This window comes from Hippoglossus hippoglossus, chromosome 16 (genome assembly GCF_009819705.1).
Source record: "Hippoglossus hippoglossus isolate fHipHip1 chromosome 16, fHipHip1.pri, whole genome shotgun sequence".
NCBI lineage: Eukaryota > Metazoa > Chordata > Actinopteri > Pleuronectiformes > Pleuronectidae > Hippoglossus > Hippoglossus hippoglossus.
In genome coordinates this window covers 10,040,980-10,057,770 of record NC_047166.1, presented here as the reverse complement: position 1 = coordinate 10,057,770, position 16,791 = coordinate 10,040,980, and the positions used below count along the sequence as shown (strand labels likewise).

The 16,791-nt window shown below is 41.9% G+C and overlaps 3 protein-coding genes across 4 annotated transcripts; 1 reads left to right on the top strand and 2 right to left on the bottom strand.

Moving 5' to 3' along the window:
* Positions 1 to 336: 336 nt before the first annotated feature.
* Positions 337 to 11,535, bottom strand: grwd1 (glutamate-rich WD repeat containing 1). Of its 2 annotated transcripts, XM_034611199.1 has the most exons (8): positions 11,259 to 11,535; positions 11,052 to 11,169; positions 9,618 to 9,786; positions 9,310 to 9,520; positions 8,419 to 8,564; positions 6,947 to 7,138; positions 6,149 to 6,480; positions 337 to 371 (listed from the first exon to the last, which is right to left on the bottom strand). In XM_034611199.1, the coding sequence occupies exons 1-7, from the start codon at positions 11,479 to 11,481 to the stop codon at positions 6,172 to 6,174; spliced, it is 1,368 nt and encodes a 455-aa protein (XP_034467090.1). In that variant the 5' UTR covers positions 11,482 to 11,535; the 3' UTR covers positions 337 to 371; positions 6,149 to 6,171. The 2 variants fall into 2 exon arrangements, with proteins under 2 accessions (XP_034467090.1, XP_034467089.1); XM_034611198.1 differs by lacking the exon at positions 337 to 371 and having other exon boundaries at positions 5,892 to 6,480; positions 11,259 to 11,534.
* On the top strand, positions 2,527 to 5,501 carry cdc42ep5 (CDC42 effector protein (Rho GTPase binding) 5). The gene is made up of 2 exons (XM_034611200.1): positions 2,527 to 2,691; positions 3,575 to 5,501. Exon 2 carries the CDS (start codon positions 3,577 to 3,579, stop codon positions 4,507 to 4,509), a length of 933 nt encoding a protein of 310 aa, XP_034467091.1. The 5' UTR covers positions 2,527 to 2,691; positions 3,575 to 3,576; the 3' UTR covers positions 4,510 to 5,501.
* Positions 11,536 to 12,908: 1,373 nt separating the features above from the next.
* zgc:174888 (uncharacterized protein LOC558116 homolog) lies at positions 12,909 to 16,395 on the bottom strand. The gene is made up of 5 exons (XM_034611201.1): positions 15,795 to 16,395; positions 15,294 to 15,400; positions 14,732 to 14,803; positions 14,266 to 14,412; positions 12,909 to 14,025 (listed from the first exon to the last, which is right to left on the bottom strand). Exons 1-5 carry the CDS (start codon positions 15,805 to 15,807, stop codon positions 13,672 to 13,674), a joined length of 693 nt encoding a protein of 230 aa, XP_034467092.1. The 5' UTR covers positions 15,808 to 16,395; the 3' UTR covers positions 12,909 to 13,671.
* Positions 16,396 to 16,791: the final 396 nt, after the last annotated feature.

Sequence of the window (16,791 nt, the reverse complement as noted above, 5' to 3'; positions counted from 1 at the left end):
ATTAGGTAGATTTGCTATGTTCATTCAGCAAAGGGGTCAAAAAACATATTCAATGAAATTAATAAATTAGTAAAGATACAATCTAAACAGTAAAATATAAACAAAATGGATTTGGTCTTCAACCCATCAAGAATCATAGATCAGGGACATAACATGCATTATGGTGACCTGCATACATGTTCTCTCTACCTTCCTGTGCAGCACACACAGGTGCAGGATGTGTCAGTCTTGTGTGTGTGTTACACAGAAGGGAGTCATTTCCTGTCAGTGAGTTTCTCCCACACTGGACCCCCCCCCCCCCCCCCCCCCCCACACACACACACACACACACACACACACACACACACACACACACACACACACACACACACATAATTTGGAGGTCTCTATGGAGTGCGTCTCTGTGGAGTCCCCCCCCCCCCCCCCCTGCTATTTGTAATGAAAAGCAAGCATCAACATGTCTTATTAAGGATATGTAAGGATATATTCCTCTGGGGGGACATTCTGGTACCAAATTAAACAAAAGACTTAGACGTTTCATTGTTTTTTCCCTCTGGAAATTAACTGTCTTTCAACTATTACTGCTTCTTAATACTGACATAGGCCTACAGTATACCTCTTGAATTGAGGACTTAATGCCTTCATCTCAAATTTACATAACATTTTCTTTATAATTTCTCACTTTAGTGGGCACAGTCCTATCAGATTTCAAGAGAAAAGCTTTCAAATTAATCTACTATTGGTACTTTCCAGTTAATTTCTCTTTGTGAATGAAATCCTGTGCCAGCTGACTGAATGATTTGTTCCCATTGTTGTGTTGTTGGCTACATCATCACACAAATATGTTCAGCATTTGTGACAAGATCGCACAAACAATGACTCACAACCTACCTCCATTGTCTGAATACCTGGGGTCTGGTAATGCTCCTAGGTCTTTACCCCCATGGGAGGAAGCTGGATAATATGTAATCCTGAAAAGCCTCTCATGCTCCACTGCTGTTAAAAGCAAAGTCAGTTTCTCTCCATGTCGTTTGTCAGAAAAATCCTGATTAACTGGTTGTTCGAGTGAATGGCTGTGAGTCAATCATGCACCAGACAGACACCCTTCAAAAGTATTCTTTCATCATTTAAGCGGTGCAAAGAGGATTGGCTTCACTGAATACATTCCGTAATTGATCCGTCATAATATCTCAGTTTGCAATTGAAATTGTTTGGTACACAGGTGTGACATTAAACTTAAACACAGCCTGAATAGAGTCTGTAACATGTGACTCAGCCCAGTGATGCTACCGCTAACATACGTTTTTGTCTTGGAATGCAGGAATTTAAGCGATTTGGGGAGACTTAAATTCAGATTTTTAAAGAATAAAGAGAAAGTTCTGGGCCAATTAATTTAGGGTTTATATAGTTTTTCACATTCTTTAGGCTAGTTTCCATGTGTCAATTGTTGAATTGAAAAGATCAAAACCAACAATGTATTCTCTCAAACTAACAGGAATTGTCTAGTAAAGCCTGACACCCCATTGAAAACAAAACACTGTAGCTCATTGTGACTCAACTCTGATTGTACACTCGCTCACCAAACCCAATGTGGATTAATGCTGTGCTGAACATAGTCCTCAACTAATGCACTATTACTTCCTGATGGAGTAAGGTTTGGAAGAAAATAAATGTCTTTTTTTCATTAAAATATGTTTTTAATGTTTTTACAAGTTTTTTGTTTTCAGGAGGACTAAATAAACCTGGGGCTGGTTAATGATAAAAATTATAGAATATATCTGACCTCTTCATTTAAACACAACTAAAAAATATAACTGCGTAAATAAACCGGATAGAAAGAAAGAAAGAAAGAAAGAAAGAAAGAAAGAAAGAAAGAAAGAAAGAAAGTTATTGCCTACTTTAACTAAAAAATGTATAGTTAATTTAAAAGAAAACATAAAAAGTTAGTTGATAAAAGTAAGAGTTTGATACTTTTTAATTAGATACTTGGATAAACGAATTTACATAAACTTCAAGTAATTTTTTTGTTGCTTATTTAATTACCTCTGGTCCATATAACAATACAACTTAGAATAAAAACACAGAAAGAAAGAAAGAAAGAAAGAAAGAAAGAAAGAAAGAAAGAAAGAAAATAAAAAACTGAAATAGCTGAAACACTTGTTGACAGTGAGAGGACTTTAACTCATGATTTTATTTAACATAAGTTATAGCCTTCTTTAACTCGCTAATTTTAAATTCACGTTTAAATTTTACAAAAACATTAAAAGTTAAGTTGACATCAGTTACAGTTTGATACTTTTCCACTGGATACCTAAACTTATTTACTTAAACGTATTATGTTCCTTAATAATGGCCACAATTGTAACAATATAACTTTAAACATAAACAGCAGTAAATAGAAACGATAAATAAAAGAGCAGGTCGCTGGTTTATATTTGACCAATGTACGTGTGTGTGCGTGTGTGCGCGTGTGGAGGACTTTGATCCAGCTGCGCTCCCCCAATAACGTGGCGTCACTTCCTCGCCCTGCGCCCATCCCTGTGGAAGAAAGAGAAAAAAGTCCCACAGACACACGAACGACGGCGAGAAAAAGCGCGAGGGAAACGAGTGAGAGGGCAGATCCAGCGCCGAGCCCCATGAAAAGACAGTTTGTCCAGTGAGGAGGACGAAGAGAGGAACACACAGCTTCGAGTAAGTTTGACACACTTTCACTTGTTTTCATGACGAATCACTCTGATCGATTGATAGAGTTTTACAGTGATCACCCGAACGATCCCGTCAGTGCTTTGCCAGGAGGTGTTCACCTCGCATGCTCTTCTTATAAGTTCTGGTTTTAATGTGTAACTATGACGTAAAGTGTCATTGACTTAAGTTATCAGTGGAAAGTCTTGAGGGTTTGGAGTTAGGCCTGCGAGCCCCCTCCCCTCCCAGATTTAACTTACTCACACACATGCAAAGTTTGAGGAATAGTGTCTTGAATGTACATACTGGTTTGCAATGTGGCCTATAATTCTATTAAAGAAAGGAAAATGTCATTAAAGTGTCTTAACTTCTAGGAAATCATTAAATATATTGAATAATAGTGGCTGCCACCTACTGTCATAAATATTCATTAAAACAATGTGGCAGCAGGAGTAGCTTTGCCATGCTGCTGACATGTACATTTAAATCCCCCCTCACATAAGCACAGCCCAGCAGTGTGATTAAACACCAAGTTCCTCCTATAGAATGTTACAGTCTTGTTTTTGTCCACAAACACGCCTCAGGGAAGAGAAAAGTATGTGCTAGCGTTGCATGTGAGCGCTTCAAGTACAAGTCTCAGCATGGCCGTCACAGCCACACCAGTGCCAAAACGCTCATTGCCGTCCCACAAGGTTGCACAACGTGGTGAAGCTCTTCACGCTGACTTGTCTTATCAGGACCAGGATGCATCATGGCTCAAGCGCTCACTTGTTTCTGCCCGTTTTTAAAGTGTTATCTCACTGGCTCAGACGCCTTCATTCCCTCTGTGCTATGTGAAATAAATGATCATTCACCCCCACTGTTTTTGCTCTCGTCTTCACCCCTTTTACAGCTATGCCGCTTCACAAGTCAACCCGGGCCCCTCGCCTGGACCCCACCATGATCTCAGCGCCACTGGGCGACTTCCGCCACACCATGCACATCGGTAGGGGAGGTGACGTCTTTGGGGACACCTCGTTCCTGTCCACCCTTGGCCCGAGTCGAACCAACTCCGAGCCGGGGAGTCCAGGGGGGGGACCAGCTGCTGATCCAGAGGTGGCAGTGGACCACAGTGATCTTCACACAGATGCTCCAGGAGGCCCACAGAACAATGAGCTCCAGCACTCTGAGTCAGTGTCTTCGTTCGACCTGGACCTGGATCTGGGCCCGTCTATGCTGGGAGACGTATTAGGAGTGATGGATGGATTGGGGCTCGACTCCAATGAGGAGGACGTGTTCAGTCTCAGAAGCGGCATGTCCTCGGTGGAAACCAAGCCGGGAAAAGGAGCCACGGAGATGTCTGTGAATTTGCAGAATGAGCTGAATGGGAAGAACTTGGTCGGGTTGGATGGAAACCAGGTGGGAGACAGCAGGATCCCAGATGGGAATGGAATCAAGCCAAAGGGGTTAAAACCAAAAGTGAGATTCAGCGACAAACGGGAGGAGATCATTCGCCAGGCGTCTGAGGAGGAAGAGGGTCAAGGGTTCGACTTCCAGGACGAGATCGAGCCGGTGTGTTTAAGTCCAACGAGGAGCGAAAGCGAGAGGGTCGAGAGCCGAGTAGCAGAAGGGGAAACTGAGTTCATCAATCACAAAGTAGATTTGCCACCTAGTCCTGCCTCATCACATAGCTCGGAGTATGAAGGAGTCATCCCATTGGACAGGAGGAGGGTCGACAGCTGCCACTCAGAGACTGATTCAGAGGAGGAAGAGGAGGAGGAGGAGGAGGGGGAGGCAGGAAGAGGCTACACATTTGAAGACGAGTTTGATGATGAAATCGGTCTATAGGGGAAACGTATGGTTTTTCCATGAAAACAAATCTTTGCTGTTGAGTAAATCATGGACACTGTACTTTCCTTTAACTCAGCATGTCTGTATCTTTCGAGTGGGAGGCTTAAACAGAATATATCTGAATGCAAACTGGATTTTCGGGGAGACTCAGAGGTTTACGCTTGAGACGATGTTGCTCAACTGGAAAAGACATTTTATGTTTTATCTGCAAGGGTGACAGATTTGCCAAAGACTGCCATTTTGATAAGGAAAAATAAGCAAAATTTAATTATTACAGTGAAACGTTTGTAGCACTTTGATTTGTTTCATTCACCTGGAAGCTTTGCTCAGTGGAAAGTTCCGGCTGAACGAATGATGCTTGCATTGTTAAATTGTGTTTTTTTACTATGTCCTGTATTTGCCATCTAATCACACAGGCGTTGTGATTGTGGAGCTTTATGTTATAGTGGAGCTGTACTTATTATTCCACCCTGTGCTATACCAATGTCTTATTACTTATATTGCATGTTTATTATAGTCTCCTCGTCTTCTCTTGTTTATTACATTTGAAAACTTTACAAACAAAAGGTCCCCTGAGGCCCTTAAAGAAAATAAAGTTATCCTGTGTATTCTGAATTACTGTGAATTTATCACATTCCTAATCTGACACTGTTTCTCTACATTAAACCCAACATGTGTTCTGTTATTTTGTTTTCATACTTACCAAAGTTTTCTGGGGCTGGACTGAATTTTTAAATGCTGAGACAATCATGGGATTTAAAGGTCAAATTGTGAATGAGGATCAGTGGTTTATTTTTGTACATGTTTTATTCTTGTATACTGCTTGTTTATCCCCCCCCCCCTCCCCCTTCTTTCAGATTTATTTCATGATGCTGTAAAAGGGAGAGATTGTTGTGTTTCTGTTAAAAATGCTGGTTTAAACCACATAACCTGTGGTTTAATAAGTATTACAGTGAAAACAATAAAACCATTATTGGGATTTAAAATCATCACCAGACTTGGCTGTGACTTTTATTTTGGAAATGCCCTCAGAGCAAAACCGAAGCATAAAGGAAAATTATTATACTCTTGGAAGATTAGACATTTAAAATTCTAGATAATCCTGCAAGCCAATAAAATGTCCATGGCACTTACCCTACTTTGTTGATATCCATTCAATGTGTTTTATGGTCATACAATATCATACTTGTTACTTATTATGAAACTGAAACTGTCCAAAAATTTAATTTACTGCTTTCTATTTACAGAATAGCACATTTTTATGTGCTGCTATTACTTGACATAAAATGATTGTATCTTCACTCATAATAAATGAAAACACAAACAGAGCAGCTTTCACTTCTTCATTTCAAAATATCAATCAGGTAGAACAAGAGACCTCTGGTTTTGAACATTTTATTTTAAGCCTGCACTTGGAAATGCCTAAAATATCTGTAAAACATACAGACTGAAAGTTCATTGATAAAGATAACACCAGATGGAACTGGCAAATAAATGTCAAAAAGAAAAAATAAATCCTACACAGCTAAGTTATGTACATTAGAAGCTCCATAAAGATGAAACATATGGATTTCCTGCTCATTACACAGTAAATGTGTATTACAAATGTAAAATCCTCCGTTTCTCTCTCACACATGCATACACACTCAGACAGACACACTACACAGATATTGTCCTGAACACGTTGAATCCTGACAGCGCCGTGGAGACCATCACACCAGGTAACTGTGGGTGCCAGTGAATCTCCTTAATCTCCGACTGACCCTGGTGCAGGAACAGCAGTTGAGGGGGTAAGTCCTTCACCCCCTCCACCCTGGCACCGACGTCACACGACTCCACCGACAGATCCCACTGGCTGACGACGTCGTCCGCTGCCGAGGCGGCGAACACACTCGAGTCCACGGGGTTCCACTCCACCGAGGTGACGGGAGCGCTGTGTTGCTTGAAGTTCGCCACGGGTCGTCCACCCTACATGTACAGAACAAGGGTTAATCACAAACATCAGGCAACAAAAACAAGAACACTCGTTTCTAAAACTGTTTTTATCTGCCATGTTTTTCAAGTAATTAAGTGAGTCTGAACGGAATAATTTGACATTTACTCTTAACTCGCGGAAAGACATCAAAGGATTCCAGTATTAGGACAGAGGTACTAACTGCAATAGTCACACACTGTTGTGTCACAGGTAAAAGAATGGAACGATTATTTAGGTGGGGCTGCCAAACTGCAGGTTTGGTGTAAGATCCCAGGCCCTTAACACTGCTTTCTGTGTACCAACAATAGTATCACTATTGTGGTGACGCACACTTAGATCACAGTAAAATCCTCATCATACAAACCAGTCATCACCCATTGATGTGACAGTCTGGACGATCTTGCATGTGTTGAATCATTTTATCATCAGACTAGATTTAGATGAGTTGTTGGTTTTTACCTTAAACTGTCGCAGATCCCAGACTTTCAGAAGGCCGTCGTCCCCTCCTGACAGCAGGAATGGTTCACTCCTGTTCCAGCTGATCACGTTGATGTCTGATGAGTGAGCTGCATTGGCCGAGAGCATTGAATTGGGCGGTGAGCGGATGTCCCAGACACGAATCGACTGATCCACCGAACAAGATGCAAAAACCTGAGGCAAAAGAGCGAGAACAAATTTTGAGATATGATCTTTGGATTAAATATAAAAAGGACAAACTGTTAAACTCATCTTCTTTATCAAGGGACATATCTGTGTTGTGCTTGTTTCTACTTGTTAAGTGTTTTGAAGGAGTGTGTCTATAAGTAAACACCAATTAGGTTGCACAATGAAAACACAGTGCACACATGCAGTAAGGCAGAAACAACCCTTACAGAGGAGGTTGCACATCCACATACCACAAACTAGTCCAGTCACTTATTAAGTGTAGCAGCTAAGGAGACACACAAATAACATACTTTAGACGGATTCTTGGTTACAACACTGACATTGTTGTTTTTAAAGGCAGCATACTTACCTCGGCCAAGGAAGTTACATTTTCACTTTGTTGGTCTGCTATTTAGCAGGATTACGCAAAAACTATTCCACAGATTACCATGAAACTTGGTGGAAGGATGCGGGATGGGTCAGGACAAAACCATTACATTTTGTGTTTCAATCTATTGCCGGTGTCCACAAACAACACTGAGATTCTGAGTGACAGGTACACAGACTAAACAGGGAAAGGCAAGTTCTCATGTGAGAGAGACAAAATACGGCATCGCATGCCACTTGTGGGTAAGCGCAGAACTGCAGCTGAAACTATGAAGTCTGACTGTGTGGAGGGTAACAACCTTATGGATGATAGCACGAGCAAACACTTAGCAAACAGCGCTGTAAATAGTGCTGCACGCAGCTATACAACGCAGCCAGAGAGCAAAACACCAAGTTAGAGATCTGTAATGTAATTAGTAATGTTTGGTTGATTATGAAACTGTGACAGGACAAGTTACAATATGGTTGGTGCCACAGTCTAGATAATTGGGAAACAGTGCTTTGAAATGGAGAGATAGGGCAGTAGCCTTGGCGGAGGTGTACATTCTCAGAGAGCCCTTCTAGTTCATTTCAAATCGTTCATTTTGAACTGGTGAACTCAGTTCGACATTGTAAATTCATCCTCTGCATTTGAATGAAAGTGTTCATGAGCAGTGGTGCTACACCTGCTCTGAGGTCAGCACTGTGGTCAAGGGGGAAGTGAGGACAGATAACATACACGTCTAATCTCTACATGCATGTCTAATACTGAGCATCATTGAGGTTTTGGTTTTGCGAGAAAAAGAGAAATGTTTCACTCAGTCGTCTTGCAGTGACACATCAGTGCGAACCAGTGTCCCCATCCACCTCGGTCTCACCCGCCACATCACTAATTATACCGTAAACAAAACATAACGTACTGTAGCCTCAGTCGGTGACCACTGCAGATCCTCCACAGACTTGCTGTGGGAGCTGAAAGGTCGTTGGTCAATCTGCCAGGAAGTCCCGCCCTCCTGCGGCTCCCACACATGGATGTTCTTTTTGCAGTCTCCGCTGACGAGACGACCTGTTCGTATAAACAAAGACAGTTAAGAGTCTTGTGGATAGACACACACACAAACACATCAATGCTGTTACACATTTCTCATGAAGCTGAAATTTTACAGTTGTATAAAACATGACTACGTCTATATGTTTAACAGGGATGCTGATATTTCTGAGTAAAATATTTAATTTCAATTCTTGCAGTTCATGTTTTATTCTTTGTGGTTGTGCACAATTTAATCATGTGTATATAAATTATTGCCAAGGATTTTTCAGAGCACACACATTGTATTTCTCTTCTGAGGAGCTTTTTCTTAACTTTCATATTTACCAGATTGACCCAGTTTTCAATCAGATTTGTTCAAAAGTTGCTTCATGAGCCAAGTAAATCATCTGATGTGGATCTGGAGCCAAGGTTTTTACGATGTTTGTAAATCCGAAATTGAATGATTCCCTGCTCATAACTAGTTAATTTATATGGCGTTTTGCTGCAAAACACCAAACAAGCATAGACGTTGTGAAAAAGACGCAGTGATTTGTTTCGTCTTATACAAAAGTCTCTGATGGTAAAGTGTCAGGGTGAGACAGCTCAGACTGTGAGAGAGGAATCAACAGGTTATATTTAGCACAGACTTTTCTAATGTTACTCACACACGGAAAGTAGACCAAGTGCAGTTGAGGGCATGTTTACACGTTGTGCTCATCGGAGGTTAACGTGGGTATTTTTTTATCTGCAAATTTCAGTACAGGTTAAAAGACTCACTTACCAGGAACTATGGGCGACCAATCGATCGCAAAGCCTTCAGTCATGTGACCTGCGTAGCTGAAGAGAGCTGTGGCCTCCTTCTGCTGTTTCATGAAAGTTGCCATGGCAGCAGAACTGTGGACGGCCTCCATCTGAGGTTGGAGGTCAAATATTTCTACCTGTCCCTTCTCTGACCAGACAGCAGCCAATGACTGCTCACCGCGCCGGGTCACCTGGAGATGAAGAAGTAAAACATCTGTGATTAGTAAGTGATATATGAAAATAAAGCATCTGGTACAGAAGGTTTATCTTATTTAAAGGTCAACTTACTCTGACTCTGTTAATTCCTCCATAGTGAGGCATCATGGCCAGTTCCATCTGTGGCTTCTTGTCTTCATCCTCCTCATCTTCATCACTTTCTTCATCACTGCTTTCTTCTCCCTCTTTTTCTTTCTCTTTCTCCGTTCCATGAAGGTTGTACATGCGCATGACGATAAGTCTGCAAGAGAGTACAAGGATGCACTTTAGTGGAAGTTGACAAATTACCCAATACCCTCATTACTTCAAAGTGGTCTTATCTCTAAAATAGTTCGCCACCACAGAAGGTAGAAAACTGATTAGGAGATACGTCTTCAAGGTCGTCTGATATGTTTATTCAAGTCTGGAGTTTTAGCAACAAACTAAATAAAATACAATAACGGAAATTAACCACCTGACTGAACCAACTTCAAGTTTCCATTGAAAGGTTCCCTACTTTTTCCAACACCATGTGACTGATGTTAAAACATAACAGAAACTGTGCCCCAAAAAAACCTCTACTACTCGCTAGTTAAGTGTTAATGTTATGAAGGACACACTTCCAACACAATCTGCTGTTAAATTGGTCATTTGTACCAACGGCCCCCACCATTACTGATTGGTACTTTCTTACTATAATATGGGATAATATGGGAAAGGGATCTATTGGCAGGAATTGAGTATAAAATAATCCTAGTGATGTTTTCACTACTGTTTGATCATCTCAATTGTACAAATCGCTGTTTCTTCCCCCTAGAATGGACCCTGTTTCCTGTTTGGAAGGGGAGGGTGAGGTGAGGGTTATTCAGCTGCAACATGCAACTTCACCACTAGATGTCTCTAAATTCTACACACTGAACCTCTAACGAAAAACACTATTTAAAAGGATTTTTAAAATATCCTAAAACGAGGTTTCCAGATCAATTCAGTTAATAAACAGTAAGAGTCCCAGTGTGTGTGTGTGTGTATGTTTTTCAATACAGAGACGGAAGATTCAAGCTCAGGACTAAACTAGGCTGTCACTACCCCAAGAGTAAAAAAATAACTAATAACACAATTAATGTGTCTCTACTTATTAATGGAGCTGTATATGGCTGCATCTAAAGGTAATTGTCATGATAGATTAACTACATGAGCTTTGCCTGCACTTAATGTCAGGAAGTTTAATTGTAAACAAAACATATTTGGAGGCTATTTGTTTGTTTTTTATGCAAAAGTTGCAGTAAAAAAATAAATCGTACAAATAAAATAAATAAAGTAGAAATACGCATAGGGAAATACTCAAAAGTATGCATGTATAAGTATAGTAAATTGTCTGAAGTACAAGTACCTCAATGGAGTAGATGTGTACTTCCAGTTACACGCCACCAGTGTTGCTCTGATCTGAGTTTAATTACCACCATAGAACCACAGTAAGAGTGTTGTTGATGCACGGGAGGTCCATGTTGTGTAGAGGCGGGTACCGACCTGTTGCTCAGGGCTGTGTCCGCCTGTGTGCCCGCACAGAGCAGCATGGACAGAGGGAACTTGTCCCTGCTCTCTCCGTCTCCATCTCTCAGGACGTCGAAGCTCAGACACGGAGCACCTGAACGCAACACACACACAGAAAGCTCCATATTTACAAACCCCGATTGTTTCCGTCAACAAAAACACAACTTTGGCAGCGGGACTCACCTGTTTGGCACTCGTGGTACATGCGGTACGCGGAGCGGTCCATCTCCAGCTCCTCTCCGGGCCGCAGCGGCTCGATGCCGGGCACGTACACTTTCTTGTCGGCCTCTCCGGCGGCTCCTTCGTCCTCCATCTCTACCCCTTCATCGTCGTCGCTGCCGGCTTCGTCCATCTCCACCATGTCGGCTGCTTCCTCGGCAAACGTGTCTTCGTCGGGCGCAGACATCTTGGCACAGGGGCGGAGTTTGGTTACTTCCGGTGTGACCACGTGGTTTAAACACCCTACGCTGTCACTCCTCCTCCCCTGTTGCCTCCCTCCCTCTCTCTCTCTCTCTCTCTCTCTCTCTCTCTCTCTCTCTCTCCCCTCCCTCCCACTCCCTGTCTCTCCCCCCATTTACGGGAATTCGTCTGGCCCCTTTGGCTCCTGGCCCCTGCTGCCTGGAAAGATCAGACTAACAAATATTTGCATGAGAAGCCTCCAACCCTCCTATAGCCCACTTAAACGACTCATGTGACTGCAGCCTGATATCATGGGAGTGAAGAGGAGGATGTTCTTCATCATCTCCTCGCTCCTGCAGGAGAAGAGTATCTGTTTGAGGAATTGGATGAATCATTTCAACACTTGGAGTCATAGTCATGTGCTCTCCCACATGCTCAGTCATGACTGATGCACGTATTTCTCACCTGCAGGAGCACGGCCTGGTACAGACACTGGCTCAGAAGCTCCTGCAACACTGACACAAAAGGATTAACTGCAGCTGGACGTCTGTCTTTGCCAGTAACAGGAAACTGACATTCCCTGTGATAAACAGTCCAGAAGAACAGCACTGGAGCCTTTCACTTCATTTGTATCTTCCTTATTTGTCCAAGATATACAGCACAACTATTTTCGAACTCTTTATTAGTAATTTGCATTCATGCAGCATTACGTCTGTCCCATCCTTCCAAATAATGACATCAATTCTCTGGGCCAGTGTCAGCTAGAGGTGCAGGCCAAAAATCTGCCCCCCGGCCCCCCACAGTGGCAAATGCAATATAGCCTACCTCTGTATCTTGAGAATAATGAAAGACATGTGAGGTCCTGTAAGGACAATAGCGTGCAGTAAAAGCGTGGGTGTGTGCAAGCAGGGGCAAGTGCGAGCAACAAATGGCGCACTTTAGTTTCCAGTGTCGATCCTGACAGGAACAGAACCTCTCTGGAGCTAAGGTCCCATCCCAGAGCACATTCCTCTCTCATCTGCAACTCATCTATCCCAGAATCAGAGTTACAAAATAGTTATGAAGAATTTCTTCATAGGAAATGACTCTTTAAAAAGAGCTGGCAGTAGTGGTGGAGCTGACATGAATGTGAACATAAACTCTGACCTGTATGTGAGATAATAAACAAAACATCGTCTCACTTAGACAAATGCAAATATCGAACATTCTTACTGACGAGCAGCTGTGGAGGAAACACTATTGGAAGAGAAGCAACATCACGTCACGCCTAGTCTTGCATCTAGAAATCCTACTGAAGTAAAAGTCTTGTGAGTTCAATGTTCTCAAGAATATTTAAAATAGTTGTAATGACCTCCACCAAGGAGGTTATGTTTTCACCCCTGTCCGTATGTTTGATTGTAAGCGAGATTGCACAAAAACAACTGGTATTGTGGATGCATTCATATTTCAAGTGGAGCTGATTTAATAACATAATAAACTGTGTCAAATTTTATAACTTGATCACATGTTTTACAGGTAAAGTCTTTATATGTAAATTATAACTCAGATAATTGTAACAGAGTAAAATGACAATATTTCCCTCTGAGCAGTACTTGAGCAGAAGTAGAAAGTGAAATTAAATAGAAATACTAAAGTACAAATACCTTGAAAGTCCCTTTAAGTACAATACTTGAGTAAATTTACTTTCACCATGATAAATATATTGTAGCTTGCAACTGATGGGATATTAAAGCAAATCTAAATCAAAAACTAGAAGTGCTTATATCTAAATGTCTTTAATTTACATTTATGTACAAAAGTAAACACCCATAGACTGTAAAATCGTACATTTACATAGTATTCATTGTAAACAGTGATGAACTCCACATCAATAGGCAAGGCTTACGTGCATTGGCTTGCTCAGCATTTATCTCTTGTTAGCATAAAGAGCACAGCAAGCTGGAGTCGGTGGCTCGCTCTAGAGAGGATGGCTATAAGTTTAATATCTGTGATATCAGTTGTTAGAGGAGCACTGTTGGACAGTGGACGTAGCTATTCAAACTGACTTTGGACATTAAATACAACCTGTTGCATGTCACTTCATATTATCAAAGCTTACTGCCTGAAGCACAGACACAAACAGAAGAAACATTCATTCAGTGCCAGGAAATGTCTTGCATTTTGTGTGCATCAACACAAAGAGGATCCTTTATAGTGACTATGGCAGCAACCAGTGGTAGAGTCTGAGTAGTAAGGGGCTCCACACAGAAGCGGAGTAAGAGAAGTGCAGAGGAGCTCCGCTGGACGGGGGCTGTGTGATGTCCATCATCTGGTAAGGCTGTCCCTCCTCCACACCGCTGATGGCGCGAGTGGTCAAGAGTCTCGCCCTCGATGGAGCGTAGTCCTTCCTGTCCACGGAGGGGGGCAAAGTGGGCAGGGTGCAGGTTTTAATGTCAGGTAAACATCCCACATCGAGCCATTTAGTGAAAAGGTCCGACGTGAGCTTGAGGAGTTCCTCAGGAGAAGAAGAAGATGTGGAGAAATGGGACAGCTCCGTCTCCTCTAGGAACATCTGGGAGGGACAAAGACACAAGGACCAAATAAAGATTTGCATTAAAAAGTAAAAAGCACAAATCTCACACATCTCTGAGTATTGTGATTTTAGATAAATTCATCAAAAATGTCCAAAATGTCCTCAAAAAGAGTTAATATTAATGCAGTAAGTAAAATGACCGGAGATAATTCTGGCCTTTTTGCATTTGAGTTTTTTTCTAAAGTATTATAATAGGAAGCAGTTGGGAAAAAACCCCACCTCTGTGTTGCTGTTCTTTCTTATAATCCTATCCAGTGTCTGCTTCAGGTCGAGAATGAAGGAGTGATTTAAATGCTCATCCCAGAGATTTCTGAGGAGGACGTGCCAGGAGTCCAGGAGGACGACTGCAGCAGGGAACACACAACACTGCAAGGAGAGGAAAGACAACAACACAACAACCACAAAGTTAGGTTCAGTGTAAAAAACACGTGACAAATTACCATGAGCCACATCAATCGTTCAATCACAAGTCACACTCCATGCTACATTATAAAGCAACGGTTTGCTAAACCAAGAATTTACAAGGCCTGTTACAGCTGAAGATTAAGTAAAGCTCATGATTATATGATTACTGTGTCAAATAAATCAAATGTTTTCAGTAGAAGGAAAATAATGGACGACTTCACGAGATACGACACAAGTGCTGCACATCAAACATGACCTCATCTGTTGATGTGAAACTCACCGGATCAGTGTCACACAGCATGTTTTTTGTGTAGTGGTGCACTACATAGTAATCTTTCGGAAATACTGTGCGCTGAAAAGAGATAAAAAGGGAAGACGAAGATTAGAATGAAAGCAAGGATTAAGAAATAAAATAATATTGATGATGTAATGATCACAGTACTAAAGTTTAGCAGGGAGAGAGCTGACAAGAACAATGTATAAAAAACTGTATATAAACTTCCACTAAAAACTCTGCTAAAGGTAAAAATGGCCAAAAAGAATCTAAAGGAAAAATAACCAGAGGTGAAACAACACAATGTTTGATCCAGAGCTCGACATGTCAGTTGTAAGTTTGTCATCTTGTGCAGGCAACATGAGAGCAAGCAGGGGTGTTTATTTTGGCTCTTTTATTTGAGTGAGATCTTTAACCACATAGTTAAACCCTCTAACTGAGCACACGCAATATTAGTGACCGAATAGTAGGAACATGTGGTTAGAAAAAATATCAGAGGATGCTCTGCATGGTACAAAAGACTAAAACCGAGGCCGCATAAAATCACAAGCAAGGTTTTTGAACTTACAAATCCAGTCGGATTAGAGTCGATGGTCGCTTTCATGTGTTTCACAACCTGCGATTCAAAGTCACATCCACCACATTGGACTGTCCAGAGTGATAACAAAAGCAAAACTGTTTGAGACGAGAGCGAGGAGGGAAAAGAAACAGAACACAGTCAGATAATTGCTGGAAACTTTCTGTGGTTTGCAGATTGCAGACCTATGAACAAACATGACATCATTTCCTGTGACAATTAGATAATACTCTAGAAAAACAACACGAAGCAAGGGCTGTTAATAAATTAACCCTTAATCAAATAAGGAAGTGGAAATGTGATTGTAACCACACGTCAGATCTGTGTTAAATCACTGGTTAAACTTGGCTTTAGTAGAGCTAGTTGTTATATAATCAAGTTTAATTCATGCCTATGTAATAACCAGTTATAATATTCAATTTTTTGCTATTGTAAGCTCCTGAAAGAAAGTTTCCAAAAAGCATAAATATGATCTTGATTTATATTCCTCACCTGGCAGTGACATCCTTTTATCTTTCTAAGAATGGACACTTCTCCATTTCTCTTGTTGACAGCAAACTCTCTGCAGACGGGTTTCTGTGTCAGTCTGTGAAAGGCTAAGTTTCCTCCTCTGTGGTTTCTTCAGGGCTTTGACACAGGGTGCGTTGCTGCTGCGTCTTCTCCTTCACAGCCTGATGTTTGGTCTTCTTGTTGACAGCCCTTATACATTCCTTCCTTTTGAGGTCCTTTGGTACTTTCCAAAAAAAAAATGCCTCAGTTATCCTCTCACGCCATCCTGCCCTCTCACTTTGGATTTTCCCACTTAATCCTGAGTGGCTGCAGCCTTTCCCTATCAGAGCTTTTGTTTGTTTTTCGTCTTTCTTTTTTTTTTTTTTTTTTACTATATCCCTTTCTTCCTTTCACTGCTGACCTAGAATCTTCCTGGTCGGCCTAATCTGAATCACTCGCCTCTCCCTCAGACCTGGTTAATGGATAAAGCGGGAGAGACACTGGCCTCCTCTTCTCTGTCTCTCCCTCTGGCCACAGAGTGTGTGTCCTCACTCAGACGCTCAAAGTGAAAGTGCTATGCTGGATGGCTTGTCTGCTCCCTTTAAGTCTCGGCCCCTCCCATCGCCACACGTTTTACCTCACTATTGACTGACCCGGCTCCCTCCCCCCTGCTCCCCACATTCCCTGACACCCACTCTCTTGCCCCCGTCCTCCTCCCACCAAACCGGGCCTGCAGGCTTAGTCATGCAGTTGGAGCGTATGTTTTTCATTTGGACTCTCCCCCACACCTCTGCGCCTCTGGTCTTTATCCTTCCATAGTCAGTTTGCAATATCATCCTCTTTAATTGTCCCATTCCTGACAAAACAGGACAGGGTGTATTGCCAGAACTTGCAAGTCATTCCACGTGTGCTGTTACTGTTAAAACCTGCTCCACAGGGGTGGACCGATTGATTGTGACGTCTGATTCTGTGCACAGCTGTCCTCACCCCTCAGGTCATG

Excerpts from the sequence above, each read along its gene's own strand:
- cdc42ep5 (XM_034611200.1), top strand. The coding sequence starts at position 3,577 with ATGCCGCTTCACAAGTCAACCCGGGCCCCTCGCCTGGACCCCACCATG.
- grwd1 (XM_034611199.1), bottom strand. The coding sequence starts at position 11,481 with ATGTCTGCGCCCGACGAAGACACGTTTGCCGAGGAAGCAGCCGACATG. Across the intron at positions 9,787-11,051 it reads GACACAGCCCTGAGCAACAG|ACTTATCGTCATGCGCATGT; the intron begins GTCGGTACCCGC and ends ACTCTCTTGCAG. Across the intron at positions 7,139-8,418 it reads GGTCACCGACTGAGGCTACA|GTTTTTGCATCTTGTTCGGT; the intron begins GTACGTTATGTT and ends CTTTTGCCTCAG.
- zgc:174888 (XM_034611201.1), bottom strand. Across the intron at positions 14,804-15,293 it reads ACTCTAATCCGACTGGATTT|CGCACAGTATTTCCGAAAGA; the intron begins GTAAGTTCAAAA and ends ATCTCTTTTCAG. Across the intron at positions 14,026-14,265 it reads GAAAGAACAGCAACACAGAG|ATGTTCCTAGAGGAGACGGA; the intron begins GTGGGGTTTTTT and ends TGTCCCTCCCAG.